We start from the raw sequence: 20,896 nt of genomic DNA on the forward strand, positions 1-20,896 counted from the left end.
CAACTCCAAAAAACAATGAGGTTCTTAACTGCACTGTATATTTTTGTAACATGTTTTATATACCTCACATAGATATCCTGTATTATGAAACGCCCTGAAGCTCTATACACATTAGAACCCCGTACAAATTTGGAGCGACTCCAATAGTAATAAAAGTTTATTAGTCTGTGCAGCATAAGGAGTACACAAACTATAAAAAACTAAATACAAACAAAATTAAAGTCAAAAGAACTTTGCAATTACTACACCCAGAGATTTTGTGCTTGAGAGATAAGGATCCTTAGATCCTATCTTATGTTTACATAGTTTTCAAAGGTACAACGAAACACGACACATTTGAATTCAGTTTCAATTTTATGGTGTTATATATTGACATCAGCATAAGTGAAATATTTTACCGTTAGAAGTCCACTTTTGCATCTCGCAGTTGGGCCGGCAAGAGTGGTTGACGAAGCGCCCGTCGCCGCCCATGCGGTGCCCGTCGATCACGAGTCCGCCGTCGAGATGCAGGCAATAGTGATGCGTGTCGCGGGCGTACCTTGTTGCCATGCGTTCCTAGAGTAATGGAATTAATGGAATACTTCAGCGTAATCACGGGTCTCTTCCAAGAAGATGGAACGGAATATTTCGATGGGTCCTATGTACATATAAGGGCCGAAGCGCAAAATCACAATTTTAGGGGAGAGGCTTCCAATCCTTCAATCGGGTACCTTCAAACCTACTACTTTAAGTAGATTTCCTTGTATTTCGAGGTTTCCTTGAATACGTTTGATTTTGTTTTAACGCCACCTTATAGATTATAATGAAATTAAGCATTTCCCACAAAAAAGTGAAAATGACCAAATTATTAGTTTGGTCCTTATAACTTAGGACTCGTCGATTTACTTACACTTTTAATTAAGAATATCAAGTTGGAGATTGTTGTCAATTATAGTTTTTGAAGGATTAGAATCCTTGTTATATGAATTACGAGTTGCCATTGTTATGAGAATAGATACAATATGAATGTGAATGTCAATGCGAGTCATTCATGTAATAATCTCAGTACAGAGTACTAAAAAAACCGACCTCAAAAGTATGTGAAATTACGTCTATTTGTCTATTTTATTGAAATATCCCCTAGTTCGCCACTGTACAGAATTTGACACTGGAGATAATAAAAATCGGTTCTCACTACTCAAAGTATATTGAGAGAAAAACGCCTTGAATTGGAGAAATAGCAAAATCAACCATTAAAATAATTGCTCCTAAATTAAAGTTAGGCGCTATTTATAAAAATGAATCTTCATGCGTGAACAGCCACCCTTAGAGGTGGACGATTTGCTTCAAAATGAAATGGGACCACTATGGAAGAACCCCATTTCCAACAAAAAAAGAATCATGAAAATCGGTTCACAAATGCCGGAGTTATCGCGTAACATACATACAAAAAAAGAACATCCAGTCGAATTGAGAACATCCTCCTTTTTTGAAGTCGGTTAAAAATTCATGTGAAACAATGGAATATTTCTAGTTCCTTGAAATGTACATAATACAATTTATTATTTTATAAATTAATTATTAGATTGGACGTTAAAATTTGCATATGCCTCTATAAGAGGTGCATCATAGCTGAGTTAAATAAGACTTTACACCTTATCATGTAATGACCTATGATGACGAATAAATATATTGAATGATAGATTCTATCTTGGCAAATAGATCGTTAATGAAATAATAAGAACACAAGATTAGAAATGGATTTTAGGCCTCGTCATGTTGTAAAATTAAAAAAAATCTAATTACTTCTACCTATATCATGAACATCAAAAATTCTCTATGTCTATCCTAAAGCTATAATTTCAGGGTTCAAATGTAACATGTTAAACTTTAGTAAAATATTAGATTAATCGAACCTTGAATTCCTTTTCAGAAACGACTTCTCCGACGTACTCCAGAATGAAGTCGCCAGATTTAATCTGGTGCTTGGTGCGCACGCCCCAGCCCTTGTTCTCCGTCATGAACTTTTCCAGCCCCGACGCCCATTCATGACGTTGAATGCGCTGATTCTTACATTTGTCACTAAAACAACATACAAATTTATTTGTAACATAACAGTACTTATTGAAAAATTAACCACTATATAACAAATCAGTTCTCGGGTACCCTGTCATAAAATTAATATAACCATCATACTAATTAATATAATCACTGAACTTGTTTGTCATGCTATGCTATGAACATACCCGCACGGACAGAGTTGCGGCGAGCACTCGCAATACACCAGCCTGTTGATGCAGTCCTCGTTGCAGCCGGAAGACGGTGCACAGTTGCACGCAACACTCTCGCACTCCTCTGCGGATGGCTTTACGTCATAGTACACGTCTGCAATGACATAATTACACACTCGTCTTCAAAGTTCTCATAATTGACGAAACTGACAAATTAATTAATAAATAAATCATTTAATAAATGTTAAATTCTTCGTACATCTAAATTAGTTTAAATATTTCAATACTTTAAGTTACTTTAAAGCTTGGGGTGAACGAAAGGAGTCTCCCCTCACGACGTACGATAATTTTCCTGTACGTCTGACGCACCCAGGGCAACAATCGTCGTACCTTCCACCGATCGGCAAATCCATTCACCACGGTGACAGAGAACAAAAAGTAAAGAGAACGGACACTCTCCGCCCCTCCCTAGCTTTAGATACCACACCACGCGCCGCACATTGCCGGTCACATTGACTGAACGCAATAAGGCTGCCGGCGAGCCGTTTTCATGCGAAGACGGCTTTGATATTTGAATATAGTTTTCATTTATTCATTACGAAACTTGTACGTTAATATAAAACATCATTTTACGGTATTATAATGGTTGTGAATTGTGCTGTGTACGGCTGTTTATCATCATTTTCTGAAAGATGAATCGAAGTAGGTAAGTAAAAAAGCTTATGTCTGAGACTCATTCAGTTATTGTTTTCTTCATTTATTTACTGCAGAGTAATATAATGTATGTATAAAAAATACAGATTTAGTATATCAAAATAATGAATGAGGCGCCAAGACTTCGTGAGCTGGTAGACAAAGGTTCTCGACTTTTCAATTTATATTGCCGATAAATATTACGTAAGTAGCGAATATACCTAATTATTAAATAAGTAATGATGATCAAATTGGACACATAATTTTAAAAACTTGGTTATCTTATTTAAAAGTACATGTCCAAAATATAACATTTTAAGTGCTTTTAATACATTTTTTAAATAAACCTTTACTACTCTAGTTAGAGAGTTCATGAAAAATATGATATTATATTGATGTAAATACATAATAGACATGTGTAATTATTAGGATTATAGATTCTATTAATAGAATCAAATATAATAGATTCGCGTTGGCATTTTCCCTATGTTGCCGCTCTGATCACGTAACGTAATAGTGCAAGAAAGTGATGGGTAACCCTGCCACTCCACGCACACATTTGCGCGTGTGCAAATAGCGCCTTGCTGTATGTAGTAATAGTAGTAGTAGTAGGTAAATAATTTTCGACCGTTGTATGGAGTGTCCGGGTGTGACGATGGCAAGCATTCATATGATATAATGTCGATACGATAGGACGTTACTTATGATTTTAAAATCGCGTGTAGTACAAGTTTTTTTACACAATTTGCGTTAATCTTGCCTGGTTTCATGACTCTAAATTATCAAAACTTACTAGTTCTTATTTTCTTGTAGTTCCATGAGGGTACAGGCTGGTTATAATGCTGCTCCCACCAGATATCGTAAGGCAGCGTAAAGTGCTGCAGACGCCTGCGCACCCATCGCTCGCAATACGGAGGTGGAGCTAGCAGCCCGGGCGGGAACTCTGTTTGGTTAACAAGATTCTTCCCTTTGCCTTCCGGTTTCGGACTGAAAGGCAACACAGTGTAAGTACATTAATTTGCATAATACCATAATAGAATTTTGAATTCCCTATAGGAGATACTCACTCTTCTTTGTAGTAGTCGGAGAATAGACCAGCAACCAAAAATTTCTTCCGCAGCCGTGGATTTCTCTTTGAAACAACGGGTTTCTCCCTGTTGTCAATACTACTAGCCGGGCTTTCATCTCGGGACGACGCCACACGTTTCTTGCAAATAATGCTCTTCGACAAAACATCAATACTTTTTTCAAAGTCGATTTCCTTCTCATTCAACGGTAATGGATCATTCTCATCGTGATCTTTGAGATTATCAATAGAAGGTTCCCTAGATTTGTAACCAAGTCTCCGACTGGCAATTGTGTCCAGTGAACTTTCTCGAGAGCTTGACTGCACTTCGCGAGCCTTTTTTGCTTGATATACTCTTGATTTTCTTCGAGTGACTACACTAGCAGGTTTACCTGGTTTTTCTACTTCTAATGGCTTTTTATTTTCAAAATTCTTAGACTTAGCTTTCACATCATCATTGACATCAGAACTTCTAGTAAGTCTTCTTTCTGAAGGACATAATACCGCCAGACTAGATTTAGGTCTCAAGGCAGTTTTATTTGTCTTCTCAACATTCTTTCTCTTTGACAAAATTTCTTCGATTTCTTGCGAAGGCGATATTGCTCTAGTTTTGCGTTTCAGTCTATCCAAATTGTCTATTCGACTACGGGGCCTATCGGCTTTCACGTTCAATAAACTTAAGGGGATGCTGTCTTCGGGATCGTTACCAAGCGAACTGCCCAAAGAAGGAATACTGTCTGTTTCGCTAAGGACTTCCCATTTGTTAACATGACTCTTTCCTTCTTTTTCGGGTTTATGCTGCTTAAGTTGCAAAGCAGGAGCTCGTAAAATAGACGAATTTGCATTCTTTTTGTCATGTGTAGCTGCAGATGGTACAGTTTTATTGTTATCAGAAGGAATATCCTTACCTTGGAGTTTTTCAAGAGCAACCACTGTTAATCGGCCGTGTTTAGGACATTCATCTTTATTTAAGACCACTTTCAATTCAGGTTTCTTACTTGTAGTCCTTTCCAAGAAGCTGCTCATTGCTTCACCGTCTTTAGGTACCCGTTCAAATGCAGAATTATTATCTGTATCTTCCGAAGTGAAATGACCGTCAGAGGTTAAGTTCAGGCTAGGTTCTATCTTCTTTTTCTTCTTTTTGACGCTAGGAAAACCAGTCCTGTTAATGGCTTTTCTTCTCCTAGTTTTCTTTTTCGATGCCTCCGCAGTATTCCTAGTAACTTTAGAAATATTAAAGTCAGCTTTCTTATTGCCAATGTTAATTTTCTTAGTAGGATCAGTAATGGCTAGTCTTTCTGCATGAACTTTTGGAATCAGCATCTTCGTTGGTAAGACAAGTTTACTTTCTCTTATAATAGCAGGGCTGGATATCTTTTTCTTTTTCCTATCTGTGGTTTCGTCACTTTCATTTTCTCTCTCTTTACTTAAATTTCTTTTCGGTTGTCGTAAGTTATGTCCACCAACAGTTCCTTGAATTTTATCAGATATAACAGAAGCTATTGATTCTCCTCTTTTTGGCCTGACTATTGGCTCAGGTGTTTCTGATATTAATGGCAATGGGATTTCTGATTCAGTGTCAATAAGAATCAATAAATCATTTGCAACTTTATCATTAGCTTTACCTTTACTCTTGGGTTTATTAGAATCAGCCAATGCACTACTGACACAAATTGATGATTTGGGTATTTGGTCTTCCAAATCAATAGATGGTTCAAATATTCCTGTAGGTTTATCTACATTTACCACTACGGTTTGAGTTACAACAGGTTCGGTTTTAGATTTCTTTATTTCTAATACCTTGCCTTTTGAAACTGGTGACTTGATAACAGTAGCTCTTGTACTAACTTGAGAAACGTCCTTGTGCTTCGGTTTATCTTCACCAGACTTATTATTTGAAGACTCTGTATTGTTCTTCTCCTTTTCCAGGATTCGAGATTCTATTGATTTTCGAATGTTATTGTTCAAAAGAGTATCCAAAACTTTAGTTGCCGCACTTGGATTTATTTTTGAAACGAGATTACTAGTCAGGCCTTCCAGTCTATTTTTCTTGCGCGTCATTATCTCAGACTTTTGCGCTGGCGGAATAAAGCTTTTGTATAAAGTTCGAGCTGACATACTTTTTAAAGGGTCTATTGGTGTAGCATTATTTGTTGCATCATTATTTTGTAGATTAGGTTCAGATTGTTCAGGTTCTTTGATGTCATCTTTAAAGTTATTTTGATTTACATCTTTAGCGGGAGTAGGACACGATTTTTCTTCTGATAATTTTTTTGATAAAGATTGTACGACTTGATCTAAACTTGAAGTAACTTTGTCAGCCTCAAGACGGTGTCGTTTCTTGGGTGTTACAATTGGAGCAGGATTTCTAGTTGGCGATTGTTTTGTTTCGGATCTTGGTGAGGACATTCTTAAAGTTTCTAGTTTTGAGGATTCAGGTTTAACTTCATCTTTGGACTTTGGTAAAGATTTTTCTAAATCGTGAACCATTTTATGCACAGCTTTTAGCTTCTCGGATGTTTCATATATTTTCTTTGATAGTTCAGATTGATCGACTCCGGGTTTTTTTATGGACAACTCATCGTCAATCGTTGTAAGAGAATTTGGCGAATAATTCTTAGTTGGTGTAGTCACATTTGTTTCATTCATTTTTATTTGTAAAACGTCCGTATCATTAGCGCTTGATTTTGACGGCTTGGTCATATCGGGATATGAACATTTATCTTCTGGAGTACTAAGCTGAGCTGCGTTCTTGGAATTTTCGTTGCCTTTCTTATTCTTTTCGTAAGCCTTAGGTTTCGAAAATTCCTCTGAAATATTATTCTGTATTTCGCCCATGCAATCGGTTTCTGTACACAAAAATTTTTCAGGACTAGTACCATTTTTAGAGTTATCATCAAATTCTGATGTTACCAAACTCAGGCTCAATGAATTGCTCGTGGAAGAATTTATGTGATAATGTCTCTTTTTCAGTGGCAATTTATGTTCGTTTGTATCTTTACCACCTTTGTTTTGAGATTCTGCTAGTTGTTTCTTATGTCTCCGTTTAGAAGTCGGAGTAGCAATTTCTGGATTATCCGACGTTTTACGTTTTTTGGATCCCCTCTTCATCACTTTAGTAAGAGCAGGTTCACTTTTTGGTTCGACCACTGGTTTTTCTGTGCTTTTCTGTTGAGTTTGTGGTGCCGTGGGTATAAGTTTTGGTGCAATTTGACAAAGTTTAATAAAATTAGAGATGAGATTATCCATGTCTTGAGTAAATTTCTGATCAATTAAATCTACAGTTTTTGTATCTCGACATCGCGAGGCTGAGCGTGATCTATGTCTTCGTTTACTTCTGTGCCTATGATGTTTGTTTTCAGTTTTGACAACTACACGAGAAGGCCTTTCCACGGGTTTTAAATTAATTTTGGGTGGCGCAAGTACTACAGTTCTTCTATGTTTTTTTATGTGATAGGATGGTTTTATATGTGGTTTCTTAACATTTAGAAATACATTTCTTGAAAGTGATTTATTTGGGATATAAGTATTTTTGGCCTTTTCGAAAATACTTGGTAGTGGTTTGGGTATAACTTCGTTCTTTGTATTTCGATTCGTTTTTGATCTACGGTTCTTGGGGGACGAATTTCTGGAAAAATATTTGCTATCTCGTTTTGATCCAGGTATTTTTACAAGTGAAGTAATCGGCGAAGAACCAAATTTGTGAGTGAAAGTAGGTTTCAAAGGTGGCAATGTTTTTCCAATGTAACTCACTTTTGTGGGTGATTTTACTAAGGTATTATTGTTATTGTGGTTCAATTTGAATATGTTGTAAGTCATTATCGGCCGTTGTAGTCCACTGAACACTGGTCCTGGTGCAAAAGGATCAGAAGGGTTTACTCTGAGTACTGGTTTTTTATTAAGTTTTGAAAAACCAAAGGCGTATTTTGATGGTATCGGATACTTTGCGCAGACGCTTACATACTTTGGACTAGCATTGGGTTTTCGCAAGTAGCTTTCACATTCTGAATCACTTGAACCATTGCCTAAATTCAAACAACTAAACGTTTTGTTTGATAACAATAATATCTCTTGGTCTGAAACAAAATGTTTTTGATTCTTGTAATAAGATCGATCTCTTACTGATCTTGTTTTCTTTAGTTTTCTTGTCCGTCTTCTCATACTTCTGACACTATAATCTGTTTTATACCCTGACTTATCACTTTTATAACCTGATCTATGATCAGTTTTGTAGCCGGAGCGATAATAATCGCTCTTGTATCCAGATCTGCAGCCATAATCACTTTTGTAACCGGACTCGATCAGTCTACTGCAGCTTTTGTATGGTTTAAATTCATGATCACTCTTGTATCCCGACAGAATATCTTTGTATTTAGGGTTGAGGTCGATTTGTTTCCAAGTAGGGTCAAGAGGATCATCCGCAGCTGCCTCATTTTCACTCTGATGGTCTCGCCAAGCATTAGTAAATGACTTGTTACTCTTTTTGCTATTAGACAAGTTGGCAAGTTTACTATTGAGTTCTTTTCGTTTAGCATATACACCGGAGAGAACTGATCTATTTGATGGTATAGATTCTTCGTCACTATCAGCAGAATCATATTGATTTTTGTCTTTCAACGTCTTAGGGGTGCTTTTTGTTGACTTTGCTTTATTTTGTGGCTTACGACCCACTTTCTTTCTAGGAGGGTAAAGTACTCTATCAGTAGCATATAGCATTCTATCTAAAGCAGCAATATCTAGCTTGTGATCATTTTTCTTTGTTTTTTCAAACTTATTCTGCTCCTGTTTTAATGGAACTGGAGAGGGTGCTTCAGTCTTTATTTGTTTAATTTCGTTTTCTATAGTTTTCCTTTGGTAGTCGCAGTCACTTGAATCCGATCTATTGTGTGCTTTATTGCGGCTCTTGGATTTCGATCTCATATTTCTTCTTTCTCTAGTATTGTTTTCTTTCTGAATTGACTTCCTATCTATTCTATTATGAGGATCTTCTACGTCGTGACGTCGAAGAGGAGAGTGTGTGGGTGAATTGTGATTTGATAAAATACCAGAATCAGGAGACACGTTAGGTGGGTCATTAGCATTATGAAAGTCATTTATCGCATTTACAGCAGATTTATCTACTTTTCGAGATTCCTTGTTTTCATTTGGTACTCTAATTTTGCGTGGCCGTCCTCTTTTCCTTCTAGATTCCACAACAATATTTTTAACGTCTTCTTGAGATTCTACGGAATTAGTACTGACTGTATCAAATTTATTGCTGTCGAGTTGACTTAGATTATTCATGTCAGTACCCAAAAGAGACCCTTTCAATATATCACTAGCACTTCCAATTTCAGATGACCCCTGGGTTATGTCCAGACTCATAAAATCGTTATTATCAACACAATCTTCTAAACTTGGCGGATTAGGTATTGATATGCCAACAGATTCAGTCGCATTTATTTCTTCAAGGTCTTTGTTAATAAGTGAAATCTCTTCAGATTGTTGCGGACTCAGGTGTTGGGCAGCATTCAAGAAGTTCGGAGCGATGGGCGTTATTTCTGGTAAATTATTAATCTGACCAAGAACGCAATCGCTTATCGCTCCTACTCCATCTATTGGCGGATTGAGTCCGCACGGCAAGGCAGCGGGTGTGATGGGCGTTATCGGAGCTGTGCTACTCAGTAATTGAGTTTGAGCAACGAACTGTTGTAATAAACTGGAAGCGTAATGAGTAGTATTCTGATGGCCGGCATCAGAATTGGAGCACTCGTTTTCGGACGATGACGAATCAGCTGTAGCCCTTTGAATTGCCGCCGAGACTAGCTGAGGAGTAATTTCCATCTCACTGCTAGATCCGTCACCTACGAATAAACAAAACTGCAATTATGATGAAATCTTAAAAAAGACAGCTACTAATATGAAATAAAATAGTAAACAACTAAAACTCACCGTTATCAGCGATGGATTTATCATCGTTGTCGGGCGAAGCGCTGTGCACGGCGAAGGCCGAAAAATTGGGTTGCTGCGCCGGCGCGTTCGATGTCTGTTCTGGAAATAGTTCCGCGAGGTCTGCATCGTCGATGACCTAGACGATATATTTTGGTTAGCGATGTAGACTTGTATAAATTACATAATATCATTCGTTGGGGTATAAACTTATACCTGTAGCGGGCAAGCAGCCGCGAGTGCAGCGTTAGAGTCTTCAGGATGTGCAGAGCCCGCAGCATCAGCGGAGTCAGAATCTGACGAGGAGGAGGACGAAGACGAGGATGAGGACGACGACGAGGAGGTCGACGACGACGTACTGCTGCCACAAGCCACACTTTCCGCGGTCGGGGACGCGAACTGCAACAAACATTTTATCATCAGTTTAGAGTACTTATTTATACTGGGCAGATCGTGATTCCCCCTACCAATGTGCTTTTCCTACTATACGTTCTACGTTCGCCTAAGCGCCGTCTTATTCCTTAGATCAAAATACGCAACCTTAGAAAATAACATATAGTTCTCATGTTACGTCATAGCTCGTTACATGTGAGTCAGCATACGCCTCAAGCAAGCTGAACGATAGATAAATCAGGATGTTACGCATGATCTCATTAGCACATTAACAACTGGACTTATTTTCACTCCACGTTAAACAAAAATCTAGGCACATATGTAAGTCACATTCCAAAACAAACTAGGTCCTTAACGTTTAACTAATGGACAGTGTGGGTTAGCGGTTATTTCATCAGACGCCTAATTTTATAAACCGCAACCGCGGTTAGATTATGATATATAAGCTATTCATTTAAGTTTGCACCTGAACCTACCCTATTGCATAATCGACATGCTAACAATCAGCCCATACGTATAAATGAACATCAAACTATACAACTGAATGTCATAAGTACACATCCACGGTTCCTACGACGTGTACTGTTTGAATGAATTTCGCATAAAACTAAATTAGCAAAACATATTTTCCATAATCGATCAAGGGGGCAGCAATTGCACAGTACGAGAAGTTCTACAGAGAGAGGTGCCATTAGCACTAGAATTGATTTGGCGCAACCGACAGCCGGTGTTGCAACCGAATCCCTCACTGACCGCAATGTTCTGCACACTCAAACAACCATTCGATCGTACAGTTGCACACTTAACTAGCATGTGACTCAGAGGTCACCAAGCACTGGCACTTGGGTGCGACACAAATTTCAATGCACGAACATAACTGGAAGAAAAAAACGTTTCTTATTTCTGCGTGCAAGTATAACATGTTGAAAATATTTTGCAATACCTAAAAAATGTATAACAGAAGTGGTTAGCTTGAAACGACCGTCTAAAATGCTTATTCAAATAAATGGTTTATCTTATCTGAAATGGTCAAGACATTTGCATACCGGATCAATCAAAGGCGCCAAATCTGACATGTGCCGAAGTGAAATAGGTTGCTGACTAAAACGGGCCCATGGAATGTAAATAGAGCATGTAAGCCTGTAATTCCATTCCCTGTGTGCCTTTTCAAAACTGAATGCACAGCTCACGACTCGATAGCACAATGAAAGGCAAGGAATTAGAACATGCCTGCTCTGAATCGAATGCTGGGTGTAACTTCGATATAGCTTTAGCATGGTTTACTTATTATGAGGAGAATGGCTTATCTACATCAAATACTGTTGCCTCGTTGGTTCAAATTGGTGACTGAACGTACCTTTCACAATTGAATAGATACAATCGCACTTATTAGTTGTGTAGTATTTGTGTTGTTATACTTAAAAGCCCAAGGCAATTACAAGAAACATAGCCCTAAAGACAAGCTTAGAAAGTCGTTGTACGGCAGTAAACTTTATTATAAGTAAGTAGCACATGTATATGTCTATAGTCTATTCTTATAGATTCTATTTATATTGTAAAATGATAAACATAATTGAATGAGCGGTTATTACGAGTGTAGGTGAGTGTGTGAGGCAGTAATGAGTTGACGGGTGTGTTCTGTTTACCATTAAGTTGATTTCCGAGACTGCTAATCAATAAGGCAAAAGGGCGAGCAACCCTCACCAGAAGGGGTTGAAAAAGGTGTCGCGTGGCCACCAGTGTTATCACGGGTCGCATATCAAACACCGCGGAAACAACCCCACAGTCAATACATACAGCAGGTACATTAAACTTTTTATTGCTCTCCCTTAATACCATACGTTGATTACTTACATTTTATAACATAGTACCGATCGTATATTTTTATTCTGCTTTCTATAAAGTTTTTAATATAATAATATAATAGAAAAATATGGAAACAATATTATCAGAAATAAGTAGTGCGTTTCGGTTACGATTGCAATATTATTTACAATTTAGGTACCTGTTGAAAAATTCAATAAGGAAAGGAAAATCCCTGCGGTCTATCTACTGACGAAAAATTCTGCAAACACGACCGTAGAAGTATAAACATTTATCAGTGTTATGTTTGATTTCCCTGAAATTTTAAGCAGAATAACAAGTAATAACAAGCAATTTGAGGATGAAGGACGTTGATTGTACTGTGTCCAAAAATAACAATGTTCGCGTATGATTGTTGTATTATAAATGCAACACTCCAACACTCCGCCTCGTCATATCGCGTCAATGACACAGAACATAATTGAAATTAGTTAAGTTTCAAGCAAAAACATAAATATTCACGATTCAAAATTAGTTTCATAGGTAAACAGTTGAATTATGAAACTAATTTAACACTACTCTCATATTTGAAAAATTTTTAGCAATCATTTCCATGGACTTTTGTCATCCAGTACAGTCAAGATCGACACTTTGGGACTTTTTGTTTTTTTTTCTTTTTGGGTCGTTCTTATCGCACACGGCATAAAGTTTTAAGGCTTAACTCACACTGGCACAGAGTCGAAGCTTCGCGACGCGTCATGTCTTTCGCCTATAGTATATTCATCTCTATTTTCCCATTATTAGGGTACAAATTTGTGTTATGCAAATATGGAAACGGACGCGCGTCTACGCTTGGATGCAGTCGAGCGGCTACGCGCGTCGTCGAGTGGCTACGCGCGTCGTCGCGCGTCACTTCAGCGCAGTGAGGTCACACTCCGGACACTCCATACAACAGTCGAAAATTATTTACCTACTACTACTACATACAGCAAGGCGCTATCTGCACACGCGCGAATGTGTGCGTGAAGTGGCAGGGTTACCTACCCATCACTTGCTCTTACTATTACGTTACGTCGTCAGGTCAGAGGCAACATAGCGAAAATTCTAACGCGAATCTGTTATCTATAATTGTATTATAGAATCCTTATAATTACGCATGTTCATTACGTATTTATATCGATATAATATTATATTTTTTATTAATTTACTAACTAGTATAATATTGAAGATTTGTTTAAAAAATATATTAAAAGCACTTAAAATGTAATATTTTGGACAGGTACCTTTAACTAAGGTAACCAAAGTATTTGAAATTGCGTGTTCAACTTTATCATTACCTAGTTAATAATTAGGTAGGTATATTCACTACGTAATATTTATCGGCAATACAAATTGAAAATTCTAGAACCCTTGTCTAGCTCACGAAGTTATGGCGGCTTATTATATTGATATAATAAATCTACACTAAAGAAAACAATAACTGAATAAGTCTCAGATATAAGTTTTTTTACTTACTTCGTTTCATCTTTCAAAAAACGAAAGAAACTCCTCTCGTTATCCGCACAATTCACGACCATTTAAGATAGTAACGTAAAATGATGTTATATATTAACATACAAATTTTGTAATGACTAAATGAAAACTATATTGAAACGTCAAAGCCGTATTAGCGCGAAAGCGGTTCGCCGACAGCCTTGTACTCGTTCAGTCAATGTGACCGTCAATGTGCGGGGCGTGATGCGGTATCTAAAGCTAGGGAGGGGCGGAGAGTGTCCGTTCTCATTATTTATTTGTTCTCTGGTGAGGGTTCAGACGACGACCACACTGATCCAGACACACTAATGCGAACGTCGACGCGCGTCGCCAAGCGTCGTAGTTATCGACAGATATCTTATTATAGGAGCTTATACGTCCCCGTAATTAATTTCTGACTTTGTGAGACGACTAGCAAGAACAGACAGACTATTTTTGCTCTTTTAACCGACTTCAAAAAAGGAGGAAGTCGACCGTTTTATTTTTCTTTTTGTATGTATGTTACGATTTTTATTACGATAACTCCGGTATTTGTGAACTGATTTTCACGATTATTTTTTTGTTGGAAAGAGAGTACCTCCATAGTGGTCCCATTTAATTTTGAAGAAAATTATCCACCTCTAAGGGTGGCTGTTCACGCATGAAGATTCATTTTTTTATAAGGAGCAATTATTTTAATGGTTAATTTTGCTATTCTCCAATTCAAGGCATTTTTCTCTCTCAATATACTTTGAGTAGTGAAAACAGATTTTTATTATCTCCTATGTCAGGTCCCGTATAGTGGCGAACTAGGGGATGAATCCGGGTTTGCGCACTTTCCGGTAACCGATTTCAATAAATCTTGGTAATTATATGTAATTCCACGTGCTTTTGAGGTCGGTTTTTTTTGGTATTCTGTACTGAGATTATACTCACAACACCCGAATCGAACGTCAACTGTCGTATTCGATATCGACCCGAACTGACGTGACACCCGTACGATTACTCGAACTTGTCGACCGGCAAAGCTAAAAAACGTTATTCAGAAAACAATTATCGAATGAAAGTTACCGAACGTCGTATTGTTCATAAAGTAACAATTAATATGGAAATCTCTTATTATTTTAAATAGTCTGGATTTTGTTCAATTTTATAAATTTTCTCGTATTAGTATTGTCTATCACTACTTTTTACGAACAAAATAATTTTCTTTTTCAGTGTAAATATAATGGCAGTCGAAGAATGTTCTGTAATGTTATCTTTCAGAAACCATAATTCTGGAGCCCAATTTCTGTGATCTGTGAAAATTTGGTCTCAATATTAGAATCAAGACTCAATCTGGGCAAATATGAAAGCTCTGTGCATTTGAATTAACAATAGGATAACGGTATGTATCTGAGTCGGCGCCGACACGAATATCACATTAGCGACCTCGTGATCTGACGAGATTTATACTTGACAGCGAATTGCAAACAAACCGACGTTAACCCCTAGGTTACGACTTCAAAAATTAACGTATCTAAATAGATCATAACCATCTATGACAAATAGCGTACAAGTACATCTGTGAAATTAACTACAGTACCCTATGTTCTATGGTTATTTAATTGATGACACGTTGAGCTAAAGTGCTCACTGCAACACGAAAGGAGGTATGAAAGTTAAGCACTTCATGGTGAGGCAAATAATAATGATGATAAACCACTCACTAGATTATAATTAACTTTGTGTAAAATTCGAACGAGGAGGCTAGGTAAGGTGCGCCGAACTGGTAAACAACTTTTTGTGAAGCGATCACAGTGGCCGTTCAACTTATATCAGAACATTTCGACGCATGTAGATGTGAGACATTACAAATAGACGATAACGGTAATACTTTTTGTACAATGGTTCTTTTTGGTCAAATACTAGTGAACTCATAAAACTGCCACAATAAAAATCTGTAATCAAATATTGAATTGAAAGATGGAAAAAGAGTAAGTTTGTTATTCTCTTTAAAACAAACAAGACAAATAATTAACCATTCGTTTGGATTGCAGTTAGCTTTTTAATTGTATCGAACACAAATGATTCTGTTTCACTTAATGGGATATAAAACAACAAGCAAAAGACGCAACAGATACAAATTATTTTGACATTTATACAATGTTAAGACCAAAACAATCTGTAGCCGAAATCTATTTTCGCCATCGTTGTCGGTAAACAGTTGACTTAGCGGGTCGACGACCTGCGCCAAATGTCGAGAACAATAACGAGTGGAATGATCGTGTATTGAGGCCCATCTCAAATTGTTCTATGAAGAATAGAACTTAGAGAGCACCTTATTGACTTGAACGCGATTGAATCATTTCAACATTTGTGAGAGCTACATCCATTATAATATCGTTTGTTGTCTTAACACATCACATCATAGCAACTTTAATATACTAAAAAAAATCAATGTTTGTTTAAATGAAAAACAAAACATTGATTTTCAATTCCTTTTTTAATTTTGAATACCGACGGATTGTAACAAGAGAAGTTGCGGATTCTGCGGATGATTTGTTTTATTTGTCCACAACTTGTGGAAAGTAAATTTAAAGAGTAAATACATAAATAACGTGGGTATTAGCGCCGGAGCGCGGAGGCCGTGAACTTGACTGCGACAGACAATCGCGCGCCAAGCCTCTGAGGCAGGCGGTGTCAGGTTACCGCGCGGAAGGGCAGGAGAAAGGTCATTCCGATAATCAAATACACTCATAGGGGAAGTTGCTAATTGTTATTAAATTAATGCAAAGATAGACAATGACAAGTTAAGTTGCCCCAGCATTTAGACATCCTCAACAGGAAACAGAATACAGCAGAAATTAAATCAAATCGAGAACAATGGAACGGGGGGAAACGAATTGTTGTGTTCTAATAGTTACCGTTAAACAAGATTGCAAAGATATCCTATTATATATAGAGTTACTACTGATAGAATGCGATATAAATCATTCAATAGGTGAGGTATATTTAAAACGAAAAGCAATATTGACTTAGAATTTCCGCACACAGTTATCTGTATGCCAGCTATTATATACGCAAACCTTTGCGCAGTTTGTCAGCGATGGTTTCATAACGTCCAGCATTTCTCATGGCGGTGGAGCGGCGGGGCGAGCGACTGGCGCTGCCAGAAGGACTAATAATCAACCTTATCGACGACTCATTTTCCCCTTTACAAACAACTGCAGTAAGAACTTAATCCCGTGCCGCAGCCGCTTTTTGCGCCATTCCCGCCAAGATTGATGGCGGTACGAGGCCGAACGCTCACGTAATTGGTAACGATTATTAAGAGAATTTATATTCGATAAGTTGACAGGTCGTGGCTAGACTTAAATTCAATTTAAGATACGGCTGAATCGCGACATGCTTACTTGATTAGTAATTTCATTATGCACTTGTTACCATATACGTACGCGAAAACGAATACATTTAAAATAAACGGAGTTTATAATCTATTTATAAGTTGTTATTTAAATTATAGGTACTACAACTAAACTAAAGAAGCACAAAATTATACATATTATGTTTATAATATATAATAAAATAATAAATATTTATAATATAATAATCTACTTCCAAACAAAGAAAAAACAATATATGGATCATTCAAAGACAAAAGTATAAATTGGTTAATCAAGCAATTACGAAAACGCCCCAAACATAAAACAAAACAATTAGTCAAAACCATTCAGATGAACGAATGGCATAACGGCCGTCTAGTAATAATCACACATGTTCAAGATATGTTTTTTATCATGTCGTGGTGAGCTTAATCGCACATTTACAAATACGGAGTGGTTGCAGAGCAAGTATTGCCGCGACCGCAGAGCTTAATAGGCGTTTCGCGCCCATTTACTTTTCAATTTTTAGTTTTTGTCCTCGCATTATGCTGGCACCTCCATCGCGTTTCTTAGGGTTGAAAATTATAAATGACTACGTGGATGCTACATTAATTGGTTTCAATTTACTACCCTCGACCATAATGGTTTAAATGGGGATTTTCTGGCGCCAGCATGAAAATGTAAGTGTTATCAATAAACGTTGTTTAAACAACTATTAAAGCTTACATGAAGAGTTCCCATCAAACAAGTTTACACGGCCTCCTCGAACCACCTAAGTCGTTAAAATATTAATTGGCAGCCCTGAACGAGAAGTACTATCCGGTGGCGGTTGATTGTACTCATCAAGGATTTCTGCACTCAAGGACGATAGTGGCTAGACGATCGCTGTCGATTCTCTTATTATTTCTACGCAGACACATCTCGTTTTTGTCTCGGCCCTCATTTATATTCATGATACATATCGCTGTTTATCGCTATAAATTAAAATATTTCTATTCGTTATTGATACGAGTCTAAACAGCGTTAAATTCTTAAGTGTTCGTTACGAAAGCGTCACGTTCATAGTAATCTGTTTGTATTATTCTACATCTCAATATCTACAATGGGTTACTTATAGGGCTCGTAATACAGTTTTCCGCCTTTCATAATCCCGCAAATTATGTTGTGTTAATAGCAACAATCACGACTCAATGGATCCAACCTAACCATTGCATACCGTAACTTGATCTCAGTTACTATTACTTCATAGCAAGTAGTAACAAGTACTCATAATGAAATTACTATAATTTAACCTTATTAATCACGACATTTAATATACATACATTTCAGTTTTTCTGATAAATTAATATTAATTACTCAACGTATTAAGTTACGGATTTAACTGATAGAGTCGATAAGTGTATATCTGTTCAGTCATTTATCCTATTAGATTGCTTCTAATGGTACATTGAGATCAAACAGCTATCTTAGACAAGCTTTAGACGGTAAATTATTTAAAGCCGTTTTTGCGTAGTGTGGAGCGAGGATCAACAAAAACTATCGACTATGCTCGCGTAGGAAGGTTCACTCACCTCGATTGTCGAATGTGCGAAGCTCATTGTCTGCTTCTATTTTTTGTGGTTTATGGCTACTTGGTGGGTAACTTCACATAAATGATTTAAAAACACATAAAATGCAAAAAATTCTGAGTTACAATTATCTAAATATATACCGGCTCCCTCTCCCTTCTAAATGTCGTAACTACCATTAGACAAATCTTTAAAACGATTTATTTTCGGTTTAGTAATTCATATCTTTCATATTTCGTACTAATTTTATTTTAACATGGGTTCCGTTCATATATAAAAAGGTATACGACTATTGGTGGAAATTTGCTTTTAAAAGCTGAATAATACGGAGAGCGACTATATTATCAGAATTATCACGATTAACAATTTTAATTTCAACGTTTAGTAAATATTGTGGCAGATTCACAAAAAACGCGATATCGACATTATGATCCCATCAAGGCACGAACAATGCGGTTACATCTGACAAGGCATCCGACGAGTCAAGGGTATATGCAAATACGCGTCATGTCAACGAAGAGCATTGCAGACAGGCCCAAAAAATAAAATAAGTCGATGCAAGGACAAAAGGACTACCAGATGCAAAGGACGCGTTTCCATTGACACGTTCTTAAACATTATTAATACATAAATTACAGATTTTTTTTTCTCACCACAACACCATATATACTATCTAAACTAAAGTAAACATTTTGTAAGAGACTAACGCCAAATGATGATGATGATGTTCGCGGTGTGTTTTTCGGGACACAACGTTTTAATATTACATCGAACTTAGGTAGGTAAATCACAAGATTCAGAAATACAGATTGTTTTGTTCGTGACGTCTTGGGATTGCAGTTATTTTGAATCTGTATTATTAATGCAAAATTTTTTTTAAAACCTAGGGGTCCGTGGGATCTCTTTCTTTCCATAAAATGATATAAAAAATTGAAATGCCCGGGAGACTATACAGCTTGCAGCTACGTTGCACAACGCATTGGCATAGATATACAAAGGGGAAACCCTGATAAAGTTCATCCAGGTTAGTACTGCCACCTTACCTATTTCTGCCCCCAAGCAGTAATGTCATTACTGTGTTCCGGTTTTGAAGAGTAAGGGTGCTGGTGAAATTACAGGCACATGGGACTTGTCAACTTATGACTCAGGGTGACTGGTGCAGTGGCAGTGCCCCTCAGATCTGTGCGATTTAAAACTCTGATTGGCACTGCAACTGTTATGAATAGGCGTGTAGCCTGTAAATGTCAAAAAAAGCTGTCAGCATTTCCATCCTTTGTATCTTAAAAAATAAACTACTTGTTTCATGAGAATCTACGAGGTATGGGGATAGGTATATTAAAAGCTTTCTATAGTGACGGGCCATAGAGCCTATATATACACATTAACATCTTAAGCATAGACTTAAGATGTAGATGTTAATGTGTGTGTAGATGACTCGTATAAACGGATTATTATTACGTATAATAAACGGACTAATAATATAAATTTAATGTTTTAGTCCGTTTAATCATAAAGGCAGGGTAAAAACTCTGACAAGGCTCAGGATCAAATACATTATAAACGATATTTTTATCATATAACTAAACGCTTTAAAATTATGACGATCAGAGAGAGACGTATATGAGGTCACTATTTATTCAATTTTCAACTTTAGCCTTTGCAAATTGCAACTGACGTGCAACAAGTGTCAATGGAAAATCAACGCGAGTTAACCGCTGAGTAAATAAGAGTAATTTGCTGTACACTCAGATTCTCCTATATAATTCAACAAGGAACCCACGCAAAATGTACAAACCAAAATTACGGGCAGTTAAGTGCCCGACAATAAAGAACATTTTAAAAGGAAATTACAAGCTGATACTGGAATAAAGGGATTGGGATTATTTGATCTAAAAGGTCTTGATTACTATCAATTATTAAATTGGGCTTATTCCGCATTTACACATCGATAAAAGTACTTGGCTTAAGCCTATAACAATCCGTCAAGCGAGGGAACCACGATCTCCTGATGCCGTCATGAGATTTAAAATTAAAATTATTAATTGTAAGGGCCTGTAAATTTTGTAGACCTACCATACCTCCATGGCTTATTAAAGCAACTCGCACACGCTTTCAACATTTAACAGTGCTGCGTATACTGAAGCAATAATATATTGCCGTTCATTTGCTTACATGAAACGCAAATCTCGCTTTAATTGAGGCCAAGAACGCGAGTTGTAGGAGTTTTACGGCCGATGCTCTAAAAGACACACACCAGAACTTCCTAGCAGTCAGATTTAATTAACGATCCCACAAAAATATCAACTTTATATCTTCGCTCGAGAAAAATAAAGGCAACGTCTACTACAGGCAGATAAT

At 37.0% G+C, this 20,896-nt stretch overlaps 1 protein-coding gene across 5 annotated transcripts in view; it reads right to left on the reverse strand.

The window, feature by feature from the left end:
• The window catches only part of LOC113234837 (histone-lysine N-methyltransferase ash1), a 57,517-nt gene that overhangs the window by 9,771 nt on the left and 26,850 nt on the right, over window positions 1-20,896 (reverse strand). For all 5 annotated transcript variants that reach the window (XM_026470346.1, XM_026470348.1, XM_026470349.1 and 2 more), the window contains 8 exons: window positions 10,114-10,296; window positions 9,901-10,036; window positions 8,809-9,812; window positions 3,971-7,329; window positions 3,697-3,890; window positions 2,226-2,364; window positions 1,896-2,061; window positions 399-555 (listed from right to left, as the gene is read on the reverse strand). In XM_026470346.1, the coding sequence (XP_026326131.1) occupies window positions 399-555; window positions 1,896-2,061; window positions 2,226-2,364; window positions 3,697-3,890; window positions 3,971-7,329; window positions 8,809-9,812; window positions 9,901-10,036; window positions 10,114-10,296 (5,338 nt within the window). The remainder of the gene's footprint in view (window positions 1-398; window positions 556-1,895; window positions 2,062-2,225; window positions 2,365-3,696; window positions 3,891-3,970; window positions 7,330-8,808; window positions 9,813-9,900; window positions 10,037-10,113; window positions 10,297-20,896) is intronic.

Source organism: Hyposmocoma kahamanoa, unplaced genomic scaffold, assembly GCF_003589595.1.
Source record: "Hyposmocoma kahamanoa isolate Upper Pololo Valley unplaced genomic scaffold, ASM358959v1 86, whole genome shotgun sequence".
Lineage (NCBI taxonomy): Eukaryota > Metazoa > Arthropoda > Insecta > Lepidoptera > Cosmopterigidae > Hyposmocoma > Hyposmocoma kahamanoa.